This window comes from Hippoglossus hippoglossus, chromosome 6 (assembly GCF_009819705.1).
Source record: "Hippoglossus hippoglossus isolate fHipHip1 chromosome 6, fHipHip1.pri, whole genome shotgun sequence".
NCBI lineage: Eukaryota > Metazoa > Chordata > Actinopteri > Pleuronectiformes > Pleuronectidae > Hippoglossus > Hippoglossus hippoglossus.
In genome coordinates, this window is record NC_047156.1 from 21,470,229 (window position 1) to 21,493,736 (window position 23,508).

At 41.2% G+C, this 23,508-nt stretch overlaps 1 protein-coding gene across 2 annotated transcripts; it reads left to right on the forward strand.

Annotated features, from left to right (window-relative positions):
- The first annotated feature begins 748 nt into the window (after positions 1-748).
- On the forward strand, positions 749-22,722 carry snx33 (sorting nexin 33). 2 transcript variants are annotated; one of them, XR_004614197.1, is made up of 3 exons: positions 749-3,149; positions 18,380-20,933; positions 20,965-22,722. XR_004614197.1 is itself a non-coding variant. In XM_034588981.1 (2 exons), exons 1-2 carry the CDS (start codon positions 1,718-1,720, stop codon positions 18,631-18,633), a joined length of 1,686 nt encoding a protein of 561 aa, XP_034444872.1. In that variant the 5' UTR covers positions 749-1,717; the 3' UTR covers positions 18,634-22,722. The 2 variants fall into 2 exon arrangements, 1 of the variants encoding a protein (XP_034444872.1); XM_034588981.1 differs by having other exon boundaries at positions 18,380-22,722.
- Positions 22,723-23,508: the final 786 nt, after the last annotated feature.

Genomic DNA, 23,508 nt, shown 5'->3' on the forward strand with positions numbered 1-23,508 from the left:
CTAAATTTAGTGAGTGTGTAATTAAAAAAGTGAGTCAAAACACTTAAATAAAAGTATAGATCTGAATACTTTTTATATTTTATATAAAAAGTATTCAGATCCTTTAAAGTAAAAATGACAGTACAAGAGTCAAATGATCCCTTTACAAATATGATCAGCATTTAGAGGGACACGGTTACCTTCAAGTAACAAAGTTATTAAAGCATCAAAAGTACGTGCTTGACTTGTTATGCTGGTCTGTTGTGTACTGCGTATGTTAAAAGTTAGTCTGAAGAGTAAATGGAACTCTTAAATGAACAAAGTGGAGTAAAAATATAGTATCTTCCCATGAAGTGTAGTCGAATTAAAAAGTAGCACAAAAAAGAAAATAAAATAAAAACAAGCATCTCAAAATTGTACTTATGTACTCTATTTATTTTTCACTTAATCACTCTGAGGTGCATTTACATGACATGACAGTACACAGACAAAATGTCATGCTGAAATCTATCATCTTATGTTACATTAAGGAATATCTGTGAAGAACATGAAGTATAGCAGCAGTATCATGGTAAATGTTTGTGTGAAACAGTTTGCAACTTTGTTCTTGAAAGGTATATATGAACTTTGTCATTTTACTTATTAATATATAATGTATAATGATGATGATCCTCATGTTATTATTATAATCATTCTTATTTGTAATACGTTTTTATCACCACCATTATTATTCTATCCACCTAATGATGGATGGATTGAATCTTGGTGTTGTGGGTTTCCCCTGTGTGTCCTGTACGGGGCGCTGCAGAGCCATTCCCTCCTCTCCTGCAGACTATAAAGGAGCTGATGGGGAAAAAAAGCGAACTTGCTTTCTTCAGTTGTTTGAGCCTCACGTCATGGAAAGAGTTACTTTGTTGCGGCGCTGAGGAATAAACCCAGAAAAACATCCCCGCGTGTGGATCGTCTGTGGGACCTGATCGCTGCGGATTGCTGCTTTTGGAGTGAAATGATCGAGGATCGCCCGAAGATGCGCAGGAACCTGTTTACAAGGAAAACGCAGCGAGTTTGAGAGAATGTGGAGCTCAGGGATGCCATTACTCATCCCTGCGGTTCCCCTCACGCCAGGCCACTTTGTCCTGGAGATATTTTCACCGCGGATCCTTTCTAGGCTCCGCTAACGAGCAGCAAGTGTCCGGGGAATCGGGGAACGACGTGACGCTGGTGTCCACTTTGTGAGGATTAAAACCACCGGCGGTGCTTCACCGAGGAGATCGTTGGAGAAATCAGCTTTGTTTCTGAACCTGTTGAGTTCCTGATGCGAGATGAGGCAGCGAGTCTCCCTGTTATGAGGGAGTCAGTGTGTTGTAGAGCCTCTGCAGCCTGAACTTACTGTTGGATATTTAAACACAATAGATTCTAGGACAATAGAGCGACAGCCTCGATGGGCTGAGGATGCTAGTGGTCACAGTGGGTATATTTCAGACTGTTGTTAGTTCTACATAACTCTTTACTTCTGCCGTGTTTCTAAAGTTTCACATCATTAAATTTACATAAAGGTCATAGTGCCGCTGCACACCTGATCCAGCAGCTGCCATGTAATTTGAGACTAGTTTCAATATTACAGTGAGCTTGTGTCAGAAGTTTCCAACACAGCATGCATCCACAAAAGAGCGTCAGTATAATCTAGGCACTATGTGCGTGTAGAATTTTGTGGTTTGGGACCAACTTGAGTATCAAGATGTCAGTGAAAGCCAAAGCCATCTACACCTTCCAAAGTGAAAACAAAGAGGAGATCAGCATCCAGGAGAGCGAGGAACTGGTCATCTTCGATGAGAACTCAGTGGACGGCTGGTTCAAGGGGGAGAACAGCCGAGGGGAGAGGGGTCTCTTCCCAGCGTCTTACGTGGAGGTCATTCGCACTCGCTCAAACTCCAATGTGACTGACTGCTCCATCAGCCCAGCAGGCTCTCTGGGAAAGGACTCCTCCTATTTCCACTCGAGTCCCATCACCCCTCCTCATTTGCAGCAGCCGTATGATGACGACGAAGATGACGACTGGGACGACTGGGATGACAGGTCCACAGTGGTGGAGGATGCAGACTACTCAAGGAGCCCTGGGGCCAATGGACATGCCCATCAAAGCCCACTGTCCAACAACCCCAATGTACACTACCGGCCCAAACCACACATGGAGCGACAGGACAGCATCTCCAGCTCCAGGAAAGGCAGTATGGTGGGCAGGAACTTGAATCGATTTTCCAGCTTTGTCCGCTCAGGGGTGGAAGCGTTTGTTCTGGGTGATGTACCCATGATGGCAAAGATAGCTGAGTCATACACCATCGACATGGGTCCTTTGGGACCCCTGTGGAAGGCAAACCCACAGCCTTTCGCCTGCTCAATTGAAGACCCCACAAAACAGACAAAGTTCAAGGGCATCAAGACCTACATTTCTTACCGGGTCACGCCGAGCCACACAGGGCGCCCCGTCTACAGACGTTACAAACACTTTGACTGGCTGTACAACCGCTTACTGCACAAGTTCACTGTGATCTCTGTGCCTCACCTGCCTGAGAAGCAGGCCACGGGGCGATTTGAGGAAGACTTCATCGAGAAGCGCAAGAGACGACTGGTACTGTGGATGAACCACATGACCAGTCACCCGGTCCTCTCTCAGTATGAAGGCTTGGAGCACTTTCTAATGTGCGCTGACGACAAACAGTGGAAACTTGGAAAGAGACGGGCGGAGAAGGACGAGATGGTGGGCGCCCATTTCATGCTGACCCTCCAGATCCCCAACGAGCACCAGGACCTTCAGGATGTAGAGGAGCGGGTCGACACCTTCAAGTCCTTCGCTAAAAAAATGGACGACAGTGTGATGCAGCTCACGCATGTTGCCTCGGAGCTGGTGCGTAAACACCTTGGTGGGTTCAGGAAGGAGTTCCAGCGGCTGGGAAATGCCTTCCAGTCCATCAGCCAGGCTTTCATGCTGGACCCTCCCCACAGCTCAGACTCCCTCAACAACGCCATCTCCCATACAGGCCGCACCTACGAGAACATTGGAGAGTTGTTTGCAGAGCAACCTAAGTATGACCTCTTCCAAATGCTGGACAAGCTGTCGCTCTACCAAGGCCTGCTTGCCAACTTCCCTGACATTATTCATCTACAGAAAGGTAATGAGCCTCTTCATTACTATTGTCAGTTTGTGAGGGATTTCTCTGATTTCCTAATGTGTGTGCAGAAAAAATTTAAAATGGTAAAAAACCTGAATGATGATTACATCAACGACCACTACAGATGTTTGGATGTATCCCCAGCCTCCCATCCGTTTTTCATTCCTGCAACTACATTCATATTTCAACTGAATATAACCCCCATCAGCTCACCATTTAAAATTACAAAGTGATAACTTTCCAAGCATCTGGCCAAATACTGATGTTTTCATGTCACATCATTCAGGCACTAGATAGATTAATTTATTAGAGGATGTCCTCAGGGTTCTGGCAGTTTATCATTGAACCTTAATACTCAACACAATTACCAATAACAAGTTTTCAACAAGAGAAATTGTGTATCTGCTTGTCCTACATGTTGTTGTAACGTGACAAGCAGAAACTTCTTTGGGAAAGTGTTGTGAATGCCTCAGTTGCAGTTAAGGATAATATACAAAGTGTCTGCTAATGGGATCAGACCAAGCAGATCGCCCATGATTATGTTTTGTTTCTCAGCTTCTGTTATTTATTTTGCTACGGTTGAAAGATTAGGTTAGGTTCCTCCAGAATCTTCATTACACACACACACACACACACACACACACACACACACACACACACACACACACACACACACACACACACACACACACACACACACACACACACACACACACACACACAACCCCATAACGGTGTAAAATATTACGTCATAGTCTTTGATTGCCTGAGGCCTTTTGCACCACCTCCTTGAACCCAACCTATCTAGACACACACGCGCACACACACACTCCCAAATTCTCTTGCTCTCACAAATACTTTCATAAGAACGATGGACTTTGATAACCTGTGCAAACATGTCGGTGAAGAGAAGGTGGAGTTTTAGACAAATCATTTCTTCGTCACTTGCTGGGCGTAACCATATATTGGTCATAATATAAAGTCAATAAAACAATGATTTAAGATATAGATACTGTACTCAATAGAAAAATCATACCACCAGTGTAATATTCAATATCCCCCTAAGTACATACAAAGTAAACTATGTGCTTCTAGGACTTGGGTGTCACTCTTGTATTACTTAGCACAGGCTGCCATTAGAGACTGAGTGTTACCCAAATATTTACGCTAAGTAGGGATTTAACAAAACTGCCATTAATATTACATTTGTTGTGGGAGTTCACCTTAGATTCCACTTGGTTCTCTTCAAATTTTGATGAGACAAGATGAGCCCAGAGCTCTGTTGTTGTGGAATAATACAAGCAGCAGCCATGATGTGACAAACACACCAGAGTATCACTGGCAGGGAGTGGTGAGGACGGGGCAGTAAGAAGAAGTGCTACGTTATCAGGTTGTCCTAAACGTTTTAACCTTAGTCAGTGTTTTGGTTTGTTCAATAGGTTTAAAGTGTTCTCAAATAAGCCATATTATGCTCATATTCAGTTTCATCATTTTAATTTTGGTTAGTATTTGAAAAGGTTTACATCACTTTCCTCATACTGTTCATTGCTGCAGCTCCTCTTTTCAGCATCTTCCTGAAAAACTTGGTTTTAGCTCCTGTCTCTTTAAGACCCCCCCCAGATGCAGACCAGTCTGCTCTGACTGGCCAGCTAGTCTACTCTGTTGTGATTGGTCAACCTGTTCCGTTGCATGTAGGAAATGTCAGCATCTGCTCTCCCTTTACGTGGTCTTGTTGTGAGGCAGCGTGCCAGAATAATAAGTATATCATGCAAATGTTGGGCGTCGTGATGTCACACAACATCATGACACATAAAAACCTAAATAACACGATACAGGAAAGGAAAACTGAAAAAAGCATCATGTATCTCATTTAAATGTCATTTGAGCCAATTGTTAGTAAAGTAGCACTTGATCATGTAGTAAACATAAAGCAGTATATAAAGTTGTAATCCTTAAAATCCCTGTTGTATACATTTATTTTGCTTCCTATTCCTGGGTGCTTAGCATTCCTGTGGTCTTTTAATCTGATGGTTCTTAGAGACAACTTGTTGACATCTTTATTATTACTGCGGTGGTTGCGTCATCAAGAAATGCTGTAGCAATCGTAACGCCAAATACATGTTTTATTGTGTTTGAAGTCCGAATATATTTTCAGAGCTGCTGCTGCGTAAAAAAAATCTTCTCGTATGTGGTATCACTTAGCTTCCACTCTTTCAGAGCTGCAAATGCAAACGTTTCTATGTAGATAAAAAAACTTCACGAATCACTCTTTTCATTTGAGGTGATAGAGTTTGAAATGCACATTCATTATTATTCATTATCATACTGTCCCTAGGTTTTACAGGTTACTCTTGTCCCTGCAGTCCCCACCACATTTATCTCTGAAAACCTAATTTAAGAATCATACATTACTTTACAAGAATCCTGTTTGCAATTATCAGTGTTTGGGAATGATGGCGTTCAACATTCGCTGAAAACTGTTGTACATGCACCACCACTAGAATCAATGGCTTATTTGTCTCCCCCATATTAACATAACGGTCTTTAATCATAAACTGTATTCGCCTGATATCATAAAATATGCCATTGTCCTGTAACTGGAACACGACTCTGTCACATTCCTGTTTGCAGGAGGAACTAATACTAATACTTCACCATGTGGTTTATTTTCATAAACCACATGGTGAAGTGTTAGTTCCCCTTAGTCGTACAACTCAAGCCTTATCCATTGTTAACCTTGTTTGAGTTTTGCTCCAGACACGTATCGGTGTTCTGTGTCAGCTCTGTGACCACATCAGCTGATTGGTGTTAGTTCAGGAGGAAGGAGACGGCTGCCAGCTATGAGGACTCATGCTGCTGGGACATGTTATCATCTACTTCAAGCAGGTGGCCCTCACAGAAGGGTAGGTCCAGTCAAGTCATGAACTATGGATATCATTAATCAGCCCCAGTGAGGTCAGGTCATGTAGATATAGTTCAGTTTGATATGCAGAAATATTGCATCAGATATTTAATTTTTAAAAATTATTGTAGGATATTCCATCTACCTTCATTATAGTGAGATTTACTGAGGCGAATAGCACAAGTCAAAATATTTACTATTTAATTAGATTTAGGTCAAGAGTTTTTGTTTCGTTAGTTCATTCTTAAAAGCAACAGTATGTAACTTCTTAAAAACGGGAATATTGTAATTTTGTGTTGCTTTGATGAGAGAAATATCTTCTGGCTTTATGACTCTTATCTTGCTATGTATGTGTTACCATTTACTGTCTGTAAGATTTAAGACTTGAAGCCACAATGGCCACTGTCAGTTCATAGTTCCACTTTATGGGTGGAAAGGAAGAAGTGGAAAGCATACGTCTGCATTTCAATGGGTTTTTGCTATCACAAGTGGAATTTAGCTTTTGCTGCTAAGCTATACTCTGTTCTAGGCTTTAAATAGATTTGACAAGAGTAAGGTTATGTATCAGATACTTTGTTTTCACTAAGTGTTGGAATCTGAGGCCATCTCTTTTTGATTTATGACTGAAGTAGGTCTTTGGAAATGAGGATCAAAAGTTTGAAGTTGGCATGATTAAGTTGTTCCTTGTTACAACAAGAAGGTTGTTCCTTCTTTCGGCAGCAGCTTCTATATGTGGAGTTTCCATGTTCTCTCCTCTGGGGGAGTTTTCTCCGGGTGCCCTAGCTTCCTTCCACATTCCAAAGACATGCAGATTAGAGTGAAATTCATTAGAGACTCGAAATTGTCCCACACCTGATGAATTGCCAATGTTTTGTTGCTATTTTGTACACAGCAGATATCTTTGCCAAGACTCTGTCTTCTGTTTACCTTACACACTGTTTACTGGCTGTCGAGTCCACATGAGTTGGAAGTTTCTCCACACACAAAGGCACAAACAGTTTGTGTAGGTGTTTTGGATCCAGACGACATTTTGACTCTCTTTCCCCGCTATATGTCAGTCAATGTGTTCCGCTGCTTTTGCTCTTCACGCAGACTGTTAAACTGCGGGGAACCAAAAACTGCTTCAATGTGATTGGTCAAACTAGAAACAGAAACCTGAAGGCTTCCAGTGTGTGGCTTTATGTGTATATTGGCAGTTTTACACTAAGTGTTTTTGTGCACCATCTGAAAAGTTTTATTTCTTATTTTAACAGAAATGTGTTTATTCACTTTCTTGCCGAGAGTTCGATGAGAGGATTGATATTATTAGCATGTCTGTGTAGTAAATATGAACCTTGTGCTGGGAGATGCTTAGCTTAGCGCCAAGACTGGAAGCAGGACAAAACAACTAGCCTGGCTCTGTCCAGAAGTAACAAAGTCTGCCTCCCAACACCTTATTAGCTCGCCAACATGTTAAGAATATTAATAACTATTATATCAAGTGTTTATATTTTATACTGTTACTGGAGACGGTTGTGTTTTTGACATGGCAGAGACCTTTTCCCTCTGCTGTGTTCCCTGCCGGTCCACAAAACTCCCCCTTGATGTGACTTGTGTTCTGCTGAACCAGATACAGCTGTGGCAACACTCACAACACGCAGAACTGAGGTCAACCTTTTCCGGTGTCCTCCTCCTTCTCTTTCTCCTCCTCCTCCTCCTCCTCCTCCTCCTCCTCTTCAGCTCTTCATTGCTTCTTTCACTGAGGTCTATAGACGCTGTCTTAACTGTGAATCCTGGAGAGCATGTGATCTGCAGAAATGTGACCGTGCTATGACTGCATGTGGCCTTGGTAAAAAAACAAACAAAAAAAATCGGTGGAGGAGAGGGTTTCGGTAAATGTCAGAAAAATGTCAGGGTGGCCTCCATAAATCGTTCCTTCAATTGTCTTTTGTCCTGTGTTGGCTTTTGCTCAACAGATTTCTTTTTTTTTTCCGGTCTCTGTTGTTGCTCAAACTGCAAATCAGTCTGACACAAAAGCTTCACCTCTCTTCACGTCTGTCTGCTTCTTTTCATCTTTCCCCTCCTGTTCCCCTCTAAAGACGTCCATATCAGAGTTGTCGGTCTGGGATGCTGCCCTGGTTTCAATAGCGAGAGCAGCACTTTGAACCTCTGCCAGAGCAAATCCCATAGTTAGACCTTGATCTCATTTAACAATTGAAAGTGTCGATCTGAAGGGTTAATTTCATCTCATTGTGATAGAATAAAGGCTCTCTGAGGCTTTTGGATAAAAAGGCAGATGTGAACACGGCTGGCAACAACTGCAACCCTGCGCTGTACCCTTTTTGAATCAAAAGTATTTAATTTGAATGACCATACTTAAGCTTTAACTGTGCTGTGCTGGTCTGGAATCAATCTAGACTTAAACCTTAAATGTGAATCCTCTGGAAGTAAGCGCACATTGACAGCAACTGGAACTGGAACATGGGGCAGCAAAGCAGATATCACAGATTCTGTACCTGGCAACAACCGACTAATGGGACAAAACCACCTCTTGAAGCTTTCAATGGTCACAAAAGGGAACTCAATACAGTGAAACCAGCCCCCCCGATGGTGTGGGTATCACTCTGATATGATCAAATGAAATCTGATGCATTGGCTCTGCATGAGGTCTGGATCTGCAGAATGATATGTTGAGGGAAAACAAAGCAACACCAATTGTTACATTGTTGTGGATGAGTTTCAACAATCAATTAAACTTGTAATTGTGGCTGAGCTAGAAAAGGCCCCACAAGAATAAGTACAGTTTGAAATCTTGAAGTACAAGGTTATAAATGACCTAAAACCAAAGCAAAAGTTGTGAAAATGTTCCGTGGTAATCTGTGTTGTATTATCCTGCATAAAAAGCCCCAGACTTTATCTGTTCTTCTTTTGTACTGACTCATTTTGTCGGTGTAGAAAGTGCAGCGCTTGTCTTAACGCCCCCTTTAGCTGTTGCTGACAGTGGGATAAAACTCTCTGTGATCCTCACCAGGTCATTATTCAGTTTGAGAATGAGCTAGATCCCTGGGGATGCCTCCAGCTCGCGAGCCAGACTTAAATCTGGACAGGAGGTGAGTTGTCCCCCCATATGGCAACACATTACAAAACCACATGTAGCATCAGCTAGAGGGAAAAGATATGCTGTTGCCAACTCTGAAAAAATGTGTGTTCAAATTGCCCCCGTTATCTGCTCCGATAACAAACCCTTTGTTATCGGAGCAGCCTAACTGCCTAACTTGAAGTTTTGGGATTTTGCCTACACGCACACTGATGTCTCTGTGTGTTTTTTAAGTTCTCTATGTAGTTTAACTTTTCTAAGCAGTGACCCAGAGCATGTGGCGTGTTTTATATGATCTGACAAGCATGTTCCAGATTAACATTCCATATGCTGGTTACAAAAAAACAAGAAAATACCACATTGTCAGCAGGTACACAAGCTGCAATCTGTGAGTGCAGGCTAATGAAAGCATGCCCTGAGTTCCAGGGTCGTGCAGTGGCCCAGTTATGGACGCTTTTGAATGTTGATTGTATGTTATTGTGTTTGCTTCGGTCCTCTTTGCTGAGGGTGGTGACTTTTGGGAGCAAACGTTTTCTCCCTCCTGTTTGCATACTCATAAATCTTGACAAAGGCTGGGCCCTCGTCTTCGCACACACTGTCTATCCAAATGCCTCCGCATTCCTGTCTGTGTTGGCCCAGTGCGCTGCTGTTTCACAGATTACAGATGTCTCCTTACAGAAGTTGGGTTTTACCACCACAGCTTCCCTCATCCTCCCTTCGAAAAACCACATATTGACTCAAAAATAAACAAAAGGACGTGATGAAGCTTGCAAATATTAAAGAAAACAGCACAATACCAAATCCACATACATTTATCTCATAATTAAAGCTTTTAAAGATAGTCTATTTAACAATAATTCATTAAAATATCCAAAAAATAACTAGACCCATCTTATATAATTTGATGACTTGTATACTTTATTATTCAAACTGTTCCCAACAATGTGCAAACCCAGAGAGATTCCCAGTTTTACCCAAGATAACAACACATTTCATTTTGGTAGCCTTTTATTTGTGTCGCACTTTCCCTGTTTCTGCTAATACGGGGCAAATTACGTAAACAACGATATTCATTAATTTCAGTGATACTACTGAATTGGCTCACGGACCAGCTGACCACTGACCAGGTCAAGATGCCCGCTTTGGCCAAGTGTCATCTGGTGGCCCTCATGATCAACTCTAACTTAGCCTCATCAAGCTGAATCCGGCTGTAAGCACTTACTGTGTTAAAGCTGATTAAGAGTGACAGTTTGTCACATGGTTTCTCTTGTCAATACAGAGCATTAGAAAAGATTGTCGACATGATAGCTTTGGATTAGTAAAATACTGTCCTATAGTGTAACAAATCGATAAGTTGGTTGTGGTGTCTAAGAAGGACCTAAAATAAATTAACACTGCATTGATGTGCTGCTATTTTTAGTAAGACATGTCCGCTCAATGGTTTGCTCTTTCACCCCACAGCTGGAGCCAACCAGGCCAGCTGGGGGTTTCTGTTAGTAGTTAGCTGCCTCTGTCTGTGTGGCTGTTCCCATCTGGGCTCTGGTTTTTTCCCACAGTTTTAAGACACTGATTGGAAGGATGGAAGGAAGGAAGGAAGGAAACATGGATGGAAGGATGGGTTGATTGCTTGACTCTCAAAGTGCGTGCAATGAAATGAATAAATGGAAAACAGAAATTTACTCATCCATATTTGTATTCATGTATATCTGTTCATGTTTTTTTAGCTCACAGGTTAATTGTTGTGGTGGCTCTGTATATTGCGATAAGAACATTTCTACCTCCAGTGCGACTAAAGTGGAGCCAAAATAGCCTCAAGCTGAGACTGAATCTGACTTGTTTCTGTTTTTCCTGGAAGAAATGGAGCTTTAAATGTCAGAAAGCATCTGTCCACCAGTTGTAACTGCTGCCATGGTAACACTCCCAAGATGCTTGTTGTTGGCATAGAGATGCCATCCCTCAGAGCAGAGCATTGTTATTCTCTTCTGTCATGTTGTTGTTGTGTGAGCATTTCTAAGCAAATCCTAAAAGTTGTGTTTGTCATTTCACAAAGTCTTCATTTTGTAGGACTAGTGCAGTGTCTGCTCTAATGAGGCCTGTGTGGAATGAGTTGTTTGTTTGGCCTGTGGTGATGCTGCTTGCAGTTTTCTTTCTGGAACTGTAAAGGGACCTGCAGGGATGGAGCTGGAGCGAGTAAAGTCTGGCTGTGGGACTCTGACAGAACCCTGAAGCTGCTCCTCAAAGAGCTGTTCACCTGTTTTTTCAAAGTTCAGTAAAGCGCGACTCAGAACGAAAAACCCCGAACAGGAGAATCAGTTGTGGTTTGCAGTGAATGTGCCTGTTGTCGTGATAAAAAAAACATCACTTACGTTGACGAGTCCCAGCCGCCGCTGCTACAGAGCACTGGTCGCCTGTTTATTCAAAGCTTATTAATATTGAACTGTTTCGTATCCAAATCCCACCAAATTCAACACCGCCCTTCCTTGGGCCCTTAACAATACACATGCCAAGTGTGAAGCCAATAAGATGAACGGTTCTGGATATACATGAGTCACATACGGACGTGTAGGTATGCGTCAGTTGAGGTTGGATATCAAATCATTGTGTCAAGAGAAAATACATTTCTGATGAGCTAAACAAATTCATAGGAACATCCTGCACTTTTTTAAAAACCATTGCTGCCTCTCAAGGAAAAAATGTAATGAGAAAAATATTTCAGGGCAAACACACTGAGGAAATGATGTGTCTGTTCTGTATCAAAGGCATTGACACTGTTAAATAGCCCTTGTTAATGTCTCAGTCGGGGGTAGAACAGGAAGCGGAGACCTGGATGGATTTCATGACAAAACAACAAAAGAATAAAATCATAACAAATTAAGTTGTACAAACTTATGGTCATTTATTTTTCTTTTCCTGTGGGACCATAACTGATGTTTGCTGGGCTTATTTTGAAAAGCCGACTCAAAACATATAAAGTTGGTCATTTTGTTCCAAATGTCAGCTGGAAATCCACGTTCATTCCAACGTGTGATTTACAACACCCTTTTTTATACAAACACAGGAAACTTGAGCTGAGAAAGAGATTACATAAAAGCCTTTGCTCTGGAACAATGTGAGATAAACACGATCAGGCTATTAGGAGTTGTAATGAATTGTGCTTACCTTCATGATCGGTGCTGAGCAAAACCCCACTCGATAAACAAATACATCATGAGGGCAACATGTCTGACACAAACACAGATTTATAACGCCATCTGTGTAAACGTGAAGTATGCAATAGTTTTAGAGCAGGTTCTTCTTAAACGAACATCTGTTGAACATCTCTCTCTTTGCATGGCTTTAATTTGAGCTTTGGAGCAATCGGAAGCCTCACGTCTTATTTTCCTGTGTGTAGCTGTTGTCGTCATGGTCAGAAATGTAGTGGAGGAGCCCAAAAGAGAACGGAGTGTGCTGAGGAAGTGGTCTGAACACAGATTAAACATTTCTGGTAACTGATTCTCCGTGCAGGACCAGAGAGGGTGGTTCTGTTTTGAACATTCCTCATCCCTGAAGTAATTTAGAATAAAAAGAGTCCCATTTAGAGTGGAAGATAAATGGACATAGGAATATTTGAGGCAGCTAAAATTGTTTGCGAGCAGCTTTGGACATGAACTTCAGCAGTTTTGATCAGCGTGTGTCTGTTGGCTGCTGTAAACAGTATTATTGTTAGCCTACTTTTTTTTTTTTATGTTTGTGTATCCTCCAGGCTTTTAAGGCCCACTTTAAAAGCTGGCAGTTACTGCAAAGTCCCTTTGACCCTGCTATGCATTCTTTGAGCTGTGTTTTCTTCCTGTCTCTTCTCTCCTCTCCTCTCTGTTTTCAGCTCTTCTGCTCACCTTTCCTTTGCTTTTTCTCCCATTTGTCTCCACCCCTTCATTAAGCTTAAATGTCAGCGAGTCTGTCATTTCATCATAAATATCACCAATATGTACAAAGTCAAAATTTAGCAGCAAAATCTATTCATTTAAATGGAATCACAACAATTGGGGGAGCTACCAGCTGGGGAGAAGTAAATAGCTGTGTCTCAATTCAGTGTCTGCGTCTGTTAAAGGCTGCATTTGAAGACCGATTGCATCCCAGCGTTGCGACTAGGCCGTCCCATTTCAAGGCTCCTTCAAATGCGGCCGACAAATGCATCTTTTAATCTTTTGAGAAACAAAGGCTCAAACGAGTGTATCCTTCCTGGCCCAACCTATCCAAGGATTCATTGCACTTCACTGACTTTGAAAGTTTTTTTCAAAGTGGTAGTGGCGCAGCGAGTAAGCGTCAACACGTCCAAAACTTTCTCGGCGTGTCCAACTTTAGCTCTGTTGCTAGGCAACAACAATAAGGGCGGGACGAGCAGGTTAAGCCAATCATGGAAAGCCTCTGTAGACCAGACCGTCACATTTTGAATCAGCCTTCGCAGTCTACCCAGCCCAGGAAGGAGGCGGTCTTAGTGAGCTGGAATGACTGGGTCCTCAGTAGGATATGTGTGAACATATCGTCCTATCAGTGAGTGCATGCAGCTAACAAGCCCAACATTTAATATAGCTAACTGATTGCTAGCTGGAGTGTTACCTCTTCATGAATGAAATGTCAGGGGGTTGAAACGGCAAAGTACAGACAAAATAATGTTCATCAACTAACCACTTCTGCTGAGATGAGTGCGTGACTATTTGCTGTTAAACATTTTCAGTTTTTGGACGCAAGAAAAGAAAACATATCTTTCCTAACAGATGATTCAGGGTTTCCCCCCTGTTTTCATTCACATTTTTGAGGGCTCAACAATGAACAAATATCTCATCAGTTCACTGCACTGCTTGACACAGACGTCAGCCCTCTCTCTCTCACACACACACACACACACACACACACACACACACACACACACACACACACACACACACACACACACACACACACACACACACACACACACACACACACACACACACACACACACACACACACACACACACTGCCCTCTCCTAAGGCTCAGTGTTTTGTGGTGACAAGCAGCATTTGTCCTCAGTTTTCAAAATGTCTCTGTTGACTTAACATCCACTAATCGCACTCAGTCACGTTATTGCCTCCTGGTTCTGAAGTCGTTATACCAGATTCCCAGTGAGGTTATTTTTACAGAAAAATGAGAAATTCAAGAAGGGATACTTGAAGATGGGAACTCTGGAAAATGTTCCGATAATTGGGTCCAGACATTTCCAGATTGTCCGGGTTGGCCAAGTAGTCCTGGGTACCGCATGCAGGAGGTAGAACATGACATATAAATTCCCCTTGTTTGTTTACAGCTAATCGGCCTTTATCACCGAAAGCTCTCGAATTTTGTTGTCTTTCCCATTTAACATTTTAATTGCATCTTTTATATGCATGGCACCTTTTTTTATTTTTTTTATCCTGAGATATTTGCATTCTTACAGTTTTGCGGCCATCACATAAGAAACGTGATCAACACGCCCACTCGCTCACTATATTTTCCAGACATCTTCCTGCTGTAATCTCACGTGGACTCGCTCTAACATTTTCCAGACATTTTACTGGGGGGGCAGACAGGAAAAGTGTCTGGACTTCAGTGCACGTCTGAAATCAGCTTTAGGTCTCTTCTTAGTGTTTGAACAGTTTCAGGTTTTCAAACTCTCTATTTCAACTTTGACTGTATTCTGGTATTGTAATGCACAGCTCTCCAAACTGTTGCACATGATCTTGGATTTTAAAATGTCATGCTACAATAATTTCTCCTTTTTTTTACTTTGCAAGAGAGAAATTTAGCCCAGTTCCAACTGCTGCAGGAAAAATGTGGGTGTTTTTGTGGTTTTGCAGTGCAGCAGTGAAGTCATCACATTCTCGTGGCTATGCTTTCACGTATTAGCCCGCTACTGTTTCACTCCTCACAGCCACACAAACCCAATCACCTCAAGAGGATTGTGAAGCAATAAGCAGCCTTTCGCATAACTGGTTATTCTATTCAACCTCTACAGGGAACATTTGTGTCTTGAACACGACAGGTCATAAAACAGTTGCATAAAACGTCTTTGGTTTGGAAATATGATCATTATTGACAGAAGAAGTAAAAAAAAAAGGCTAATTACTTTCTAACGAGCACAACACAGCCCATGGCCAGGGACTTTTACCTAAATCCAATCTGACATTTAGATGTTGTTTCAGCTTACTAGCTACCCAGAGGAATTAAGTCATGCTGCATGTGACTTCTTAATATTAAGATCTCCTGTCAAAATGCTGAGACAAGCAGTCAACAGATGTATTATACTAGTTTCACCTGAAGAGGCCTGGCTCATGTTTGAGAATACATTTAAATCAGACACACTGGTCTTTAAACTGCTGTGTGCTAATGTGCGGTCTGTGTAGAAAAAGAACGCTGGCTAAATGTCTGATGTCATCAACACTAATACATAACTTCAAGAACAAATGTGAGCATTTAAAAAGGAGACCTCTGTTCCATCATAAAAGTTTGGATGATGGAAAATCTGCAAATCTCCAACCCCACCTGGCCTTTAAAGGGAATGAGAGATGGCCCTCTGATTGGTTACACCCATAACACCCATGATTAATTATGAGACTAAATCCAACGATTTTAAACCATTTTCCTGCTGCATTGACATTTTTTCCACCGTTAAACTCGCAAAAAATGGATTTGGACAAACCCCAATTGCCCTTGAGCAATGCGCTTGAGACTATGTGCTGAAATCATTCAAATTGAGCCCAGTCTCTTTGCAAATTCAAGTGTTGATTTTAGAAAAAGCTTAGATTGACATTTTCCTCCCCTCTCCTCCCTCTACCACTTCCTACTCCTCTCAATCCCCTTCAGAGTGATATCTACCCAGCACAGACCAATGAAGCTCTCACACGTGAGCCATAAAACATGTGGTAGAGCTGGTCTGGTCGGGCAAGATAAACAAATCTGGTGACTGTCCAGACCACTGGCCATTTGTTAACTTAACAAAAAGGAGCAGAAACCCTATGGTGGGAAAGAGCGATTGGTTTGCACAATAGTAGGAAACCTACACAGCTTCTGTTACAGTTTCTCTTTTTGTAACATGTGTTTTGTAGAAGTCAGAAAGCAGATTTAGCCGCAAGGACACTTCAAGCTTTCTTAGTGATGAGATTTTGCATCAGCGGAACCAAATCAAATGAATTAAAAAGAAACCTGAACAACTTTTTATTCTGTTAAGTTTCATGTTGTAAGTTGAATTTTTAGTCGGGTATTGTGTCACTTTTAGCTGCACGGACAGTGCCCTTCAAGCTTTCTTTGTGATGAGGTTTTGCATTGGATGATCCAAAAATGTTTGAACCCCCCCCCCCCGCCCCACCCTCAATTATTCCCCTCTGCGTTCCCATGCACACAACCATAGGCTCTTTCCCTTTATGTCCCACATTCATGCTATCTGGTGATGCACATTCTGCTCTAGTGGAAAACAGAATACATGAATATAGGTCAGCACCACAGACTCAAGTCCGCACGCCTCCTCTCTTGAACAGATTGGAAATGCTGTTCATGCTTTCCCAGACCTCTGCCAGGAATTCCACACGAAATCCAGGGCGGCGTGAGCACACAGATACAGTTGAGGGATAATACCTGCACACGGCAGCAGATCTGTTAAAGGCAGGACTAGCTTGTCTGAACTAGTTCTGGCGGCTGGATTATCTGACTCAAATCTGGGTGCCTCCTGGTTTCGACTGAGATTGAGACAGACTCGCCAATCTGATGGGAAATGCGGCGTGGCCACATACCATCACAGGCTGCTATGCTCTGCTCTTGGAAAGTGATGTCATGTCAGTCTGGGTGAATGTGGTTACAACTTGTCCTCGTCTCAATAGGCATTTGGTATTGAAACAAAAAGTAATTGCGGGCCCTGCTCTACCTATAAAGTGTGCAGCTTCACAGTAGTTCATTTCTGGTGCTGGTCTTCACTGCAGAGCTCCACCGAGAAGATATTGGCATAACATTATACAGTTGTTTTCATATGGCACATCATATTGTAATGAAGCCCCACCCAAAGAGCAAGAAAAACCTTATAATAAAACCACATTTTACAGCTTTCCACCCACCTTAGCACGCGGTCTGTGCTGTTAATCAGCCTGAGCTTCCATCAGTGCTGTATGATTTTAAGTTCTATATTACTTATCGCAACAAAATAAAACTGGACATGGGACATCAACGCTCTCTATGCTAAATAAGAGCTTATTTCTAAATTTTGAGGTTGGCTATCTTGTTTATTCCCTAAAAACAGCAAGGTTTTTTTCCTCAAGTGAATCCAATAGTAGTATCCAGCCATTCAAACATTTATGGTTTTCCTAATACCCAGGTCATGTTTTGTATGTTTTATGCCTTCATCCACTTACTGAATAAAAAGCAAAAAAATAATAAGAAGCATAAAATGACATTTAGAAAAATGTAACAGCAATCAGCAGTAAGAGAATTGTCCCTGTTGTTCAGGATCATCCCTTTAGCACTTCACCTGTTTACAGTACGTGCTGTGAATCATCCAGCCAGCACATAAAGTTCCTGTCAAGACATGTTGCTGTGTAGTTTTTCCCAGTGTAATGAAATCTACTGTATATGCATTTCATTGAGGTGGAGGCAGAAATACACCAGAACTTCAGAAATGAAACCAAACTACTCTGTCTGAATCATAAATATTTCTGGGGGAATTTGGGTGGAAGCAGAAACCTCTGATGGATATCTCATCAACTGACTCAACCTGCATTACCTCATACCACAGAGCAAGAGCGGATGCAGGGGTGGGGCCAGGGGTGCACTGGCCCCAGCTGAAATCTTTTTACAATAAACTAGACCCTTAAAATCAATACTAACAATAAATAGGAACATTTGTTAATCATTTAAATTTTCTAAGCTTTTTGAAATTCACTGTGTGCTTGAACAAGTAACAATTTTCAATATATTGAATATATTCAATGATGGGTGGCTTTGCTCAAAGCTACAGAGCTAAAAGAGTAACCAAGGAATGATACATTAAATGTGTATTTTTACTGAATCACGTATTGTGCACGGATGTTAGACATATACTTGGCACCTCTTTGTAAATTGGGGTCCCTTCGTGGCCTCTGATTTTGAAAAGTCTTAGATCCACCACTGTCAAAGAGTTAAATGACAACTTGATATTTGGGTGTTCAGTTTAGTTTCAACCATCTTAAATCTGTTACAGTTTTTAAAGTATCTACATTTGTTTCTTGACCCAGGTGCCTTTGCCAAGGTGAAAGAGAGCCAGCGGATGACCGACGAAGGGAAGATGGACCAGGACGAGGCCGACGGCATTAGGAAACGCTGCCGGACGGTCGGGTTTGCCCTCCAGGCAGAGATGAGCCACTTCCATCAGCAGCGAGAGGTGGACTTCAAAGACATGATGCAGGCCTACCTCAGGGAGCAGATAGCCTTTTACCAGCGTGTTGTCCAGCAACTGGAGCGCACCCTGCGCATGTACGACTCTCTGTAAAGACACCGAAATTCTGCCCAGCACAAGATGCCAAAAAACACAGAAAATAACAAAAGGAAAATCTCTATCGAGGCGTTTTGTGTTTTGTTCTGTATTTGGCCCAATTTGAAAAGAGATGAATGAAGCAGTAGTTACTGGACGACACACAGAGACCCAGTCACTCTTTCACCTTCATGGATTCAAAGTCATATTTTTTGCAAAGACCTACTGTACCTTTTTTGTTCTGACATCACATAGGCAGTGTAACAGCATATTTTTCATTTAGACATAATTTAGGTTGTTTGTAACATTAAGATAAGAATATAGGTTTCAAATTCATAGTGGATCAGTGCTTTATTGTTCATAGTGTAACACATGAAAGCCATGAAACGGGTTTTATTTTGAAATTGTCCCCCATCTCTCCACCATCGTGCACTTTGGCTTCTCCAGGGACAGATTTAAGTTGCTTCGATTATTTTAAAACGAAATTTATAAACATTCCAAATGTTTTTGTTTTTTTATTCAGCTTTTTAGTATTTTATCATGTCACTTTAGTGAAGAGAAAAGAGAAGACGAGAAAATAGTATTTCAGTCCGTTGTACGATATAGTGTAGGGGAATTTAACCATCGCCTCCTCTGGTTCTTGTTAAGGGCTCAACTTGCTCAGGTGTTCACTGCTTTGTTTCCTTTACGTTACTCCTGTAATCTCCTAATACAGAGGCCGGTGTAAACCTCACAACATGTTAATGACTCCATGTCAATAAGTTTCATTTCCTTACTTTTCTTCATAAAGTAAGTGCCTTTAAAGATGCAACACATTCCTATGGATTCTTTTTGAAATGGACCATTTGTCTTGTGATTGGCCTGTGTGTTTTTTGGGAGTGAGTTGTTGGAATGATTTGTGTTTAGGCACAAGTTTGCACATGTTTCTATGTACTGGTGGGTCATTGTGTGTGTGTGTGTGTGTGTGTGTGTGTGTGTTTATGTGTAGGCGAGTGAATGAAATGAGTCAACAACTGTGCTGATCGATTCCATTTGCCATGGTGAAAAACAATTCTTTATTCTATGTAGGAGCGGATTTATTCAGCCGTCAAACATGAAAAATTGTGTTGACTTGAATGCGTGACTGAGGCAGAATATCAATTTGGCATTTTTGTGTTTGTAGTAGATCATTTACTTGACATACGGTAAAAACAAGTGCTTCTTGCTTGTTACCGGATCATTGTGTTTCATGTATTTGGGTAAAATAAAAACAGTTGGTTCATTGTCTAGAACTTTAAAACCATGTCTAAGTCAAGATAATGTAGCCATAATATCATATAAAATATGTAACATTTGTCATTTTTTTTATTTTATGCAGAGTTAGTGAGAAGATTGAAACTCCCCTCATGTCTGTTTTTTAACATATGAAGTTACAGCCATATAGTGTAGTAAGTATTATCACTTTACTCTGCTCAAACATAACACCATCCCCTCTGACGCCGGGTATACACTGTATGATTTGAGCTTTGGATTTCTGAGACGCATGACTCATTTTAGAGTTTGAGCGATTTTCAGCTTCGTCTCGCATCGATTGTTGTGCAGTGTACAGGGGGTGCGAGGAGCGATCAGTTCCTTGGTCGGCTATCGTTGCACAGTTGAGGAGAATCACGAGTCGATTCCCCCAAAGTCCGCACCTTTTCCCTTCACTGCATCTACGTGAAATGGCAAAACACAATCGTAAAAAGTGTAGTTTAGGGCTGGAAGCGATTGACCAGCAAGAAAGAAAAAGGTGATAAGAAGGTTCTTTCAATACAGTAATCAGAGTGTAGCTAGTTATCAATTTACAATATAGTAGCTTCAAACATAAATGCTTTCTTTCTGCACAATAGCCAAACCATGCTAACGTCTTCCAAGCCACCAGCTTGTCCACATTTCAAGACATTTCTTTGTGGGAAGTTTGACACACAGAATAATCCATATTATCAAGGCAGCTTGTTTCTCCCTTTTTAGCATCGTTAGCTAACAAACTTGGACTTCTTCTTTGACAAAAGCACTGGTCCAGAGCTGATCTGGAGGAACTGAAGCGACAAACAACGTGAGTCAGGTCGTGTCAGACAATCGGACCGTATGTGAGCATGTAAATAGTGAGCTTTAACTTTCCATCTTGGATGATTTACTCGTACGGTGTGAGGTGGAATTTAACATTTTTGAAGTCACACCTTTGGGCCCCGAGCTTACAAATGAACATGCTAATCTGTCTAAAATCAGCTGTAAGTCTGTTTTGCAAGCGGTTATGTCTCCACTTATTCAAGAAGTAGTCTGGCACACAACCCCAACTTGTCATTGTCGCAATCAGGTTTTTGTGCAGAGTAAACAAACAAGATACATTGTGATAAGGTTTGTTACCCTTGCAGATAAACATCTTTGGGTTATCAGTCTTCTCCTTTAACTCTGTAATAAAGCAAACATCTCCCACAATGACACATTAATAATGATCAATGCACCATATTTTGCTGAGAGATTTAGTTTAAAATCTTGTCACATTTTGTTATTCCCCACATCAAATGAAACAATGAGGATTTGACTCCCACTCCTCTCTAAGTCAGTAAATAAAGTTGTTCCAGTAACATTACTCATCCTATTTAACAAGGGGGATATTTCACAGAAACTTGTGGTGTAGACGAGAGGCTATCTTTAGCATCGTCTCAACCTTAGGTGTACGTGGAGTTGCATTAATAAGCATTAACTCAAGAAGCTTTTCAGTTGTGAGACACAGATTCTTCACTTTGATGGAAGAGGGATTGATGTCTTTGGGTGAGGAAGAAAGTGCTGATTCAGATTCCAGATCTCCTCAGTAAACAAGTGACCTGCCCGGCCTGCGTGTGTATGTGTGTGACTCAGATATGAGTGTTGCCTCAGTTACCGGTCCACATCTGCAGCCTTCAGCACATCGCTGTCTAAATGTGCTGTTTTCTACATTTGTTTGTCTTTGAACAAACCTCTGCTTCTCATACGTCAGCTTTTTCACTCATCACAGTTTCTCTGAGACCAAAGAAGTCAGACATGTCAGACATGTCCACCAAGGTTCCTCTTTTAAACATCTGTTTAGTGTCGTGAAATTAACGTGGTTTTTGTAACTAAATCTGGAAACTGTGAAGAGAACACAGAGAAAAAAAACATTCCCCAGCCAGGTTTCACAATGACACTTGCCTCTCATGTTCCAAAGTCACATGATAATTTAGATGCCAGGCATTTCACACAGGTGACTGTTTCTTAACATGCATGTGTCACCTGGTGAGTTGCTGGAGCTCTATGCTTTAGTTTCAGTGTCTGAAATAACAAGATGGTGATTTCCACTTAGTAATTTGTCACGTGATTTACGGGAAGGGCACCTAGAAAATAATAATAAAAGCAATGATGATGTCTTTCTATCTCTTTGTCATCTTTGTGGGTTTGAATGTCTGAAAATTCAACAAGAAATCAATAAAACCCGGTGGATAAATCTGCAATGAAAATACTTAATGCATTTACAATAATTCATATAACTCCAAGGGAACAGAAGCACATGCACTTTATCAATAAATCAATCAAAATGGACTTGTATACACAAATCACAATTTGCCTCATAGGCTAAACAAGATGCAATATCCTGTGTCCTTAACCCCCAGCAAGAGTGAGGAAGAACTACCAAAAAAAATAATGATACCTCCGAGAGTGAAGTAATTGGAGGTGTGTCAATGTTAAAGTTTTTATACAAAAAATGTCTGTCAGAGATGAAGGGAGCAGTATTGACAATTGTAACGATAGAGGTATTGCCCATTATAGAAGTATATGTGAGTAGTCATATTGGATATCTAAGCAATGTAGTTGTAATCATAATTCATGATGCCACCATCATCCACATCACAATGAAATGAATGATTATTTTCAGTCTATTATTTTTCCTATTTTTTTAATCCGTGCTGAGTACGTCACTATCGTTGTGAACACAATGTTATGACGCAAATAAACAGTTTTTCCTGAATATAATCAAAACAAGAACAGCCAGGAGCTGTTGTTCACATCTTTTCTCATGTAAACACTGACGCAATGTAATTCCTAAATGAATAAAACAAAAAGAAAAATGTGCCAGAGGTCTGAAAAGAGATGGCTTTTCTACTTGAATGAGTAATCATTCTGCTAAGTCTATTATCTGCATGTTTTTTAGCCAGTGCTGTGGCTCCATGGATGGAAACCCAGCCCTGTTGATTGGTTTCTCGCTCCACCTCTTCGGTCCAGACTGAAATATTCTTAGCATCTATACTAAGTAGAATACCATGATATTCAGTTTTCACTAAAAGTAAATCTTTGGTGATGCCTTGACTTTTCAGCTACTTTTTACATGAGGTTTTTTGTGTTGGAACACGACCACTAAAATCATGTTGCTACAATCGGATTGTTCAGTATTACATAACTCTTACTATAGAACAATCACCATTTCTTTTTCTAACAAAAAGCCTGGTGCAGAGGGATCATTTGTAATGGTTTATGGGATGCGTAGTTCCTCCACCCTTATTTAATTATTTAAACAGTCTTGTCTCGTTCCCTTTTTTTTTAAACGTTTTCCAAATTTCTTTTTGCTCTGAAGTCTTGATTAATCTCGCATCTGGTCGGACTGATTCCAGGCTGAGAACTCTTTTTTTATAAGGATTTTCTTGAAAGTCAATGGAGACAATGAATGAGAAATTCACTTCCTGAACCAGACCAGAGCCGTTTAAAAAAAGAAAAGAATCACTTCGGACATTTGCGTTCACACATGCACCTCCTCCGGAGAAAGTGCAGAGAATCTCCAGAGTCCAGTGCATGTATGAAAGCAGCTTCAGAGTATATTAGCATGCTAACATTAGCGTTCAGCTCAGAGCAGCGCATTGCCTG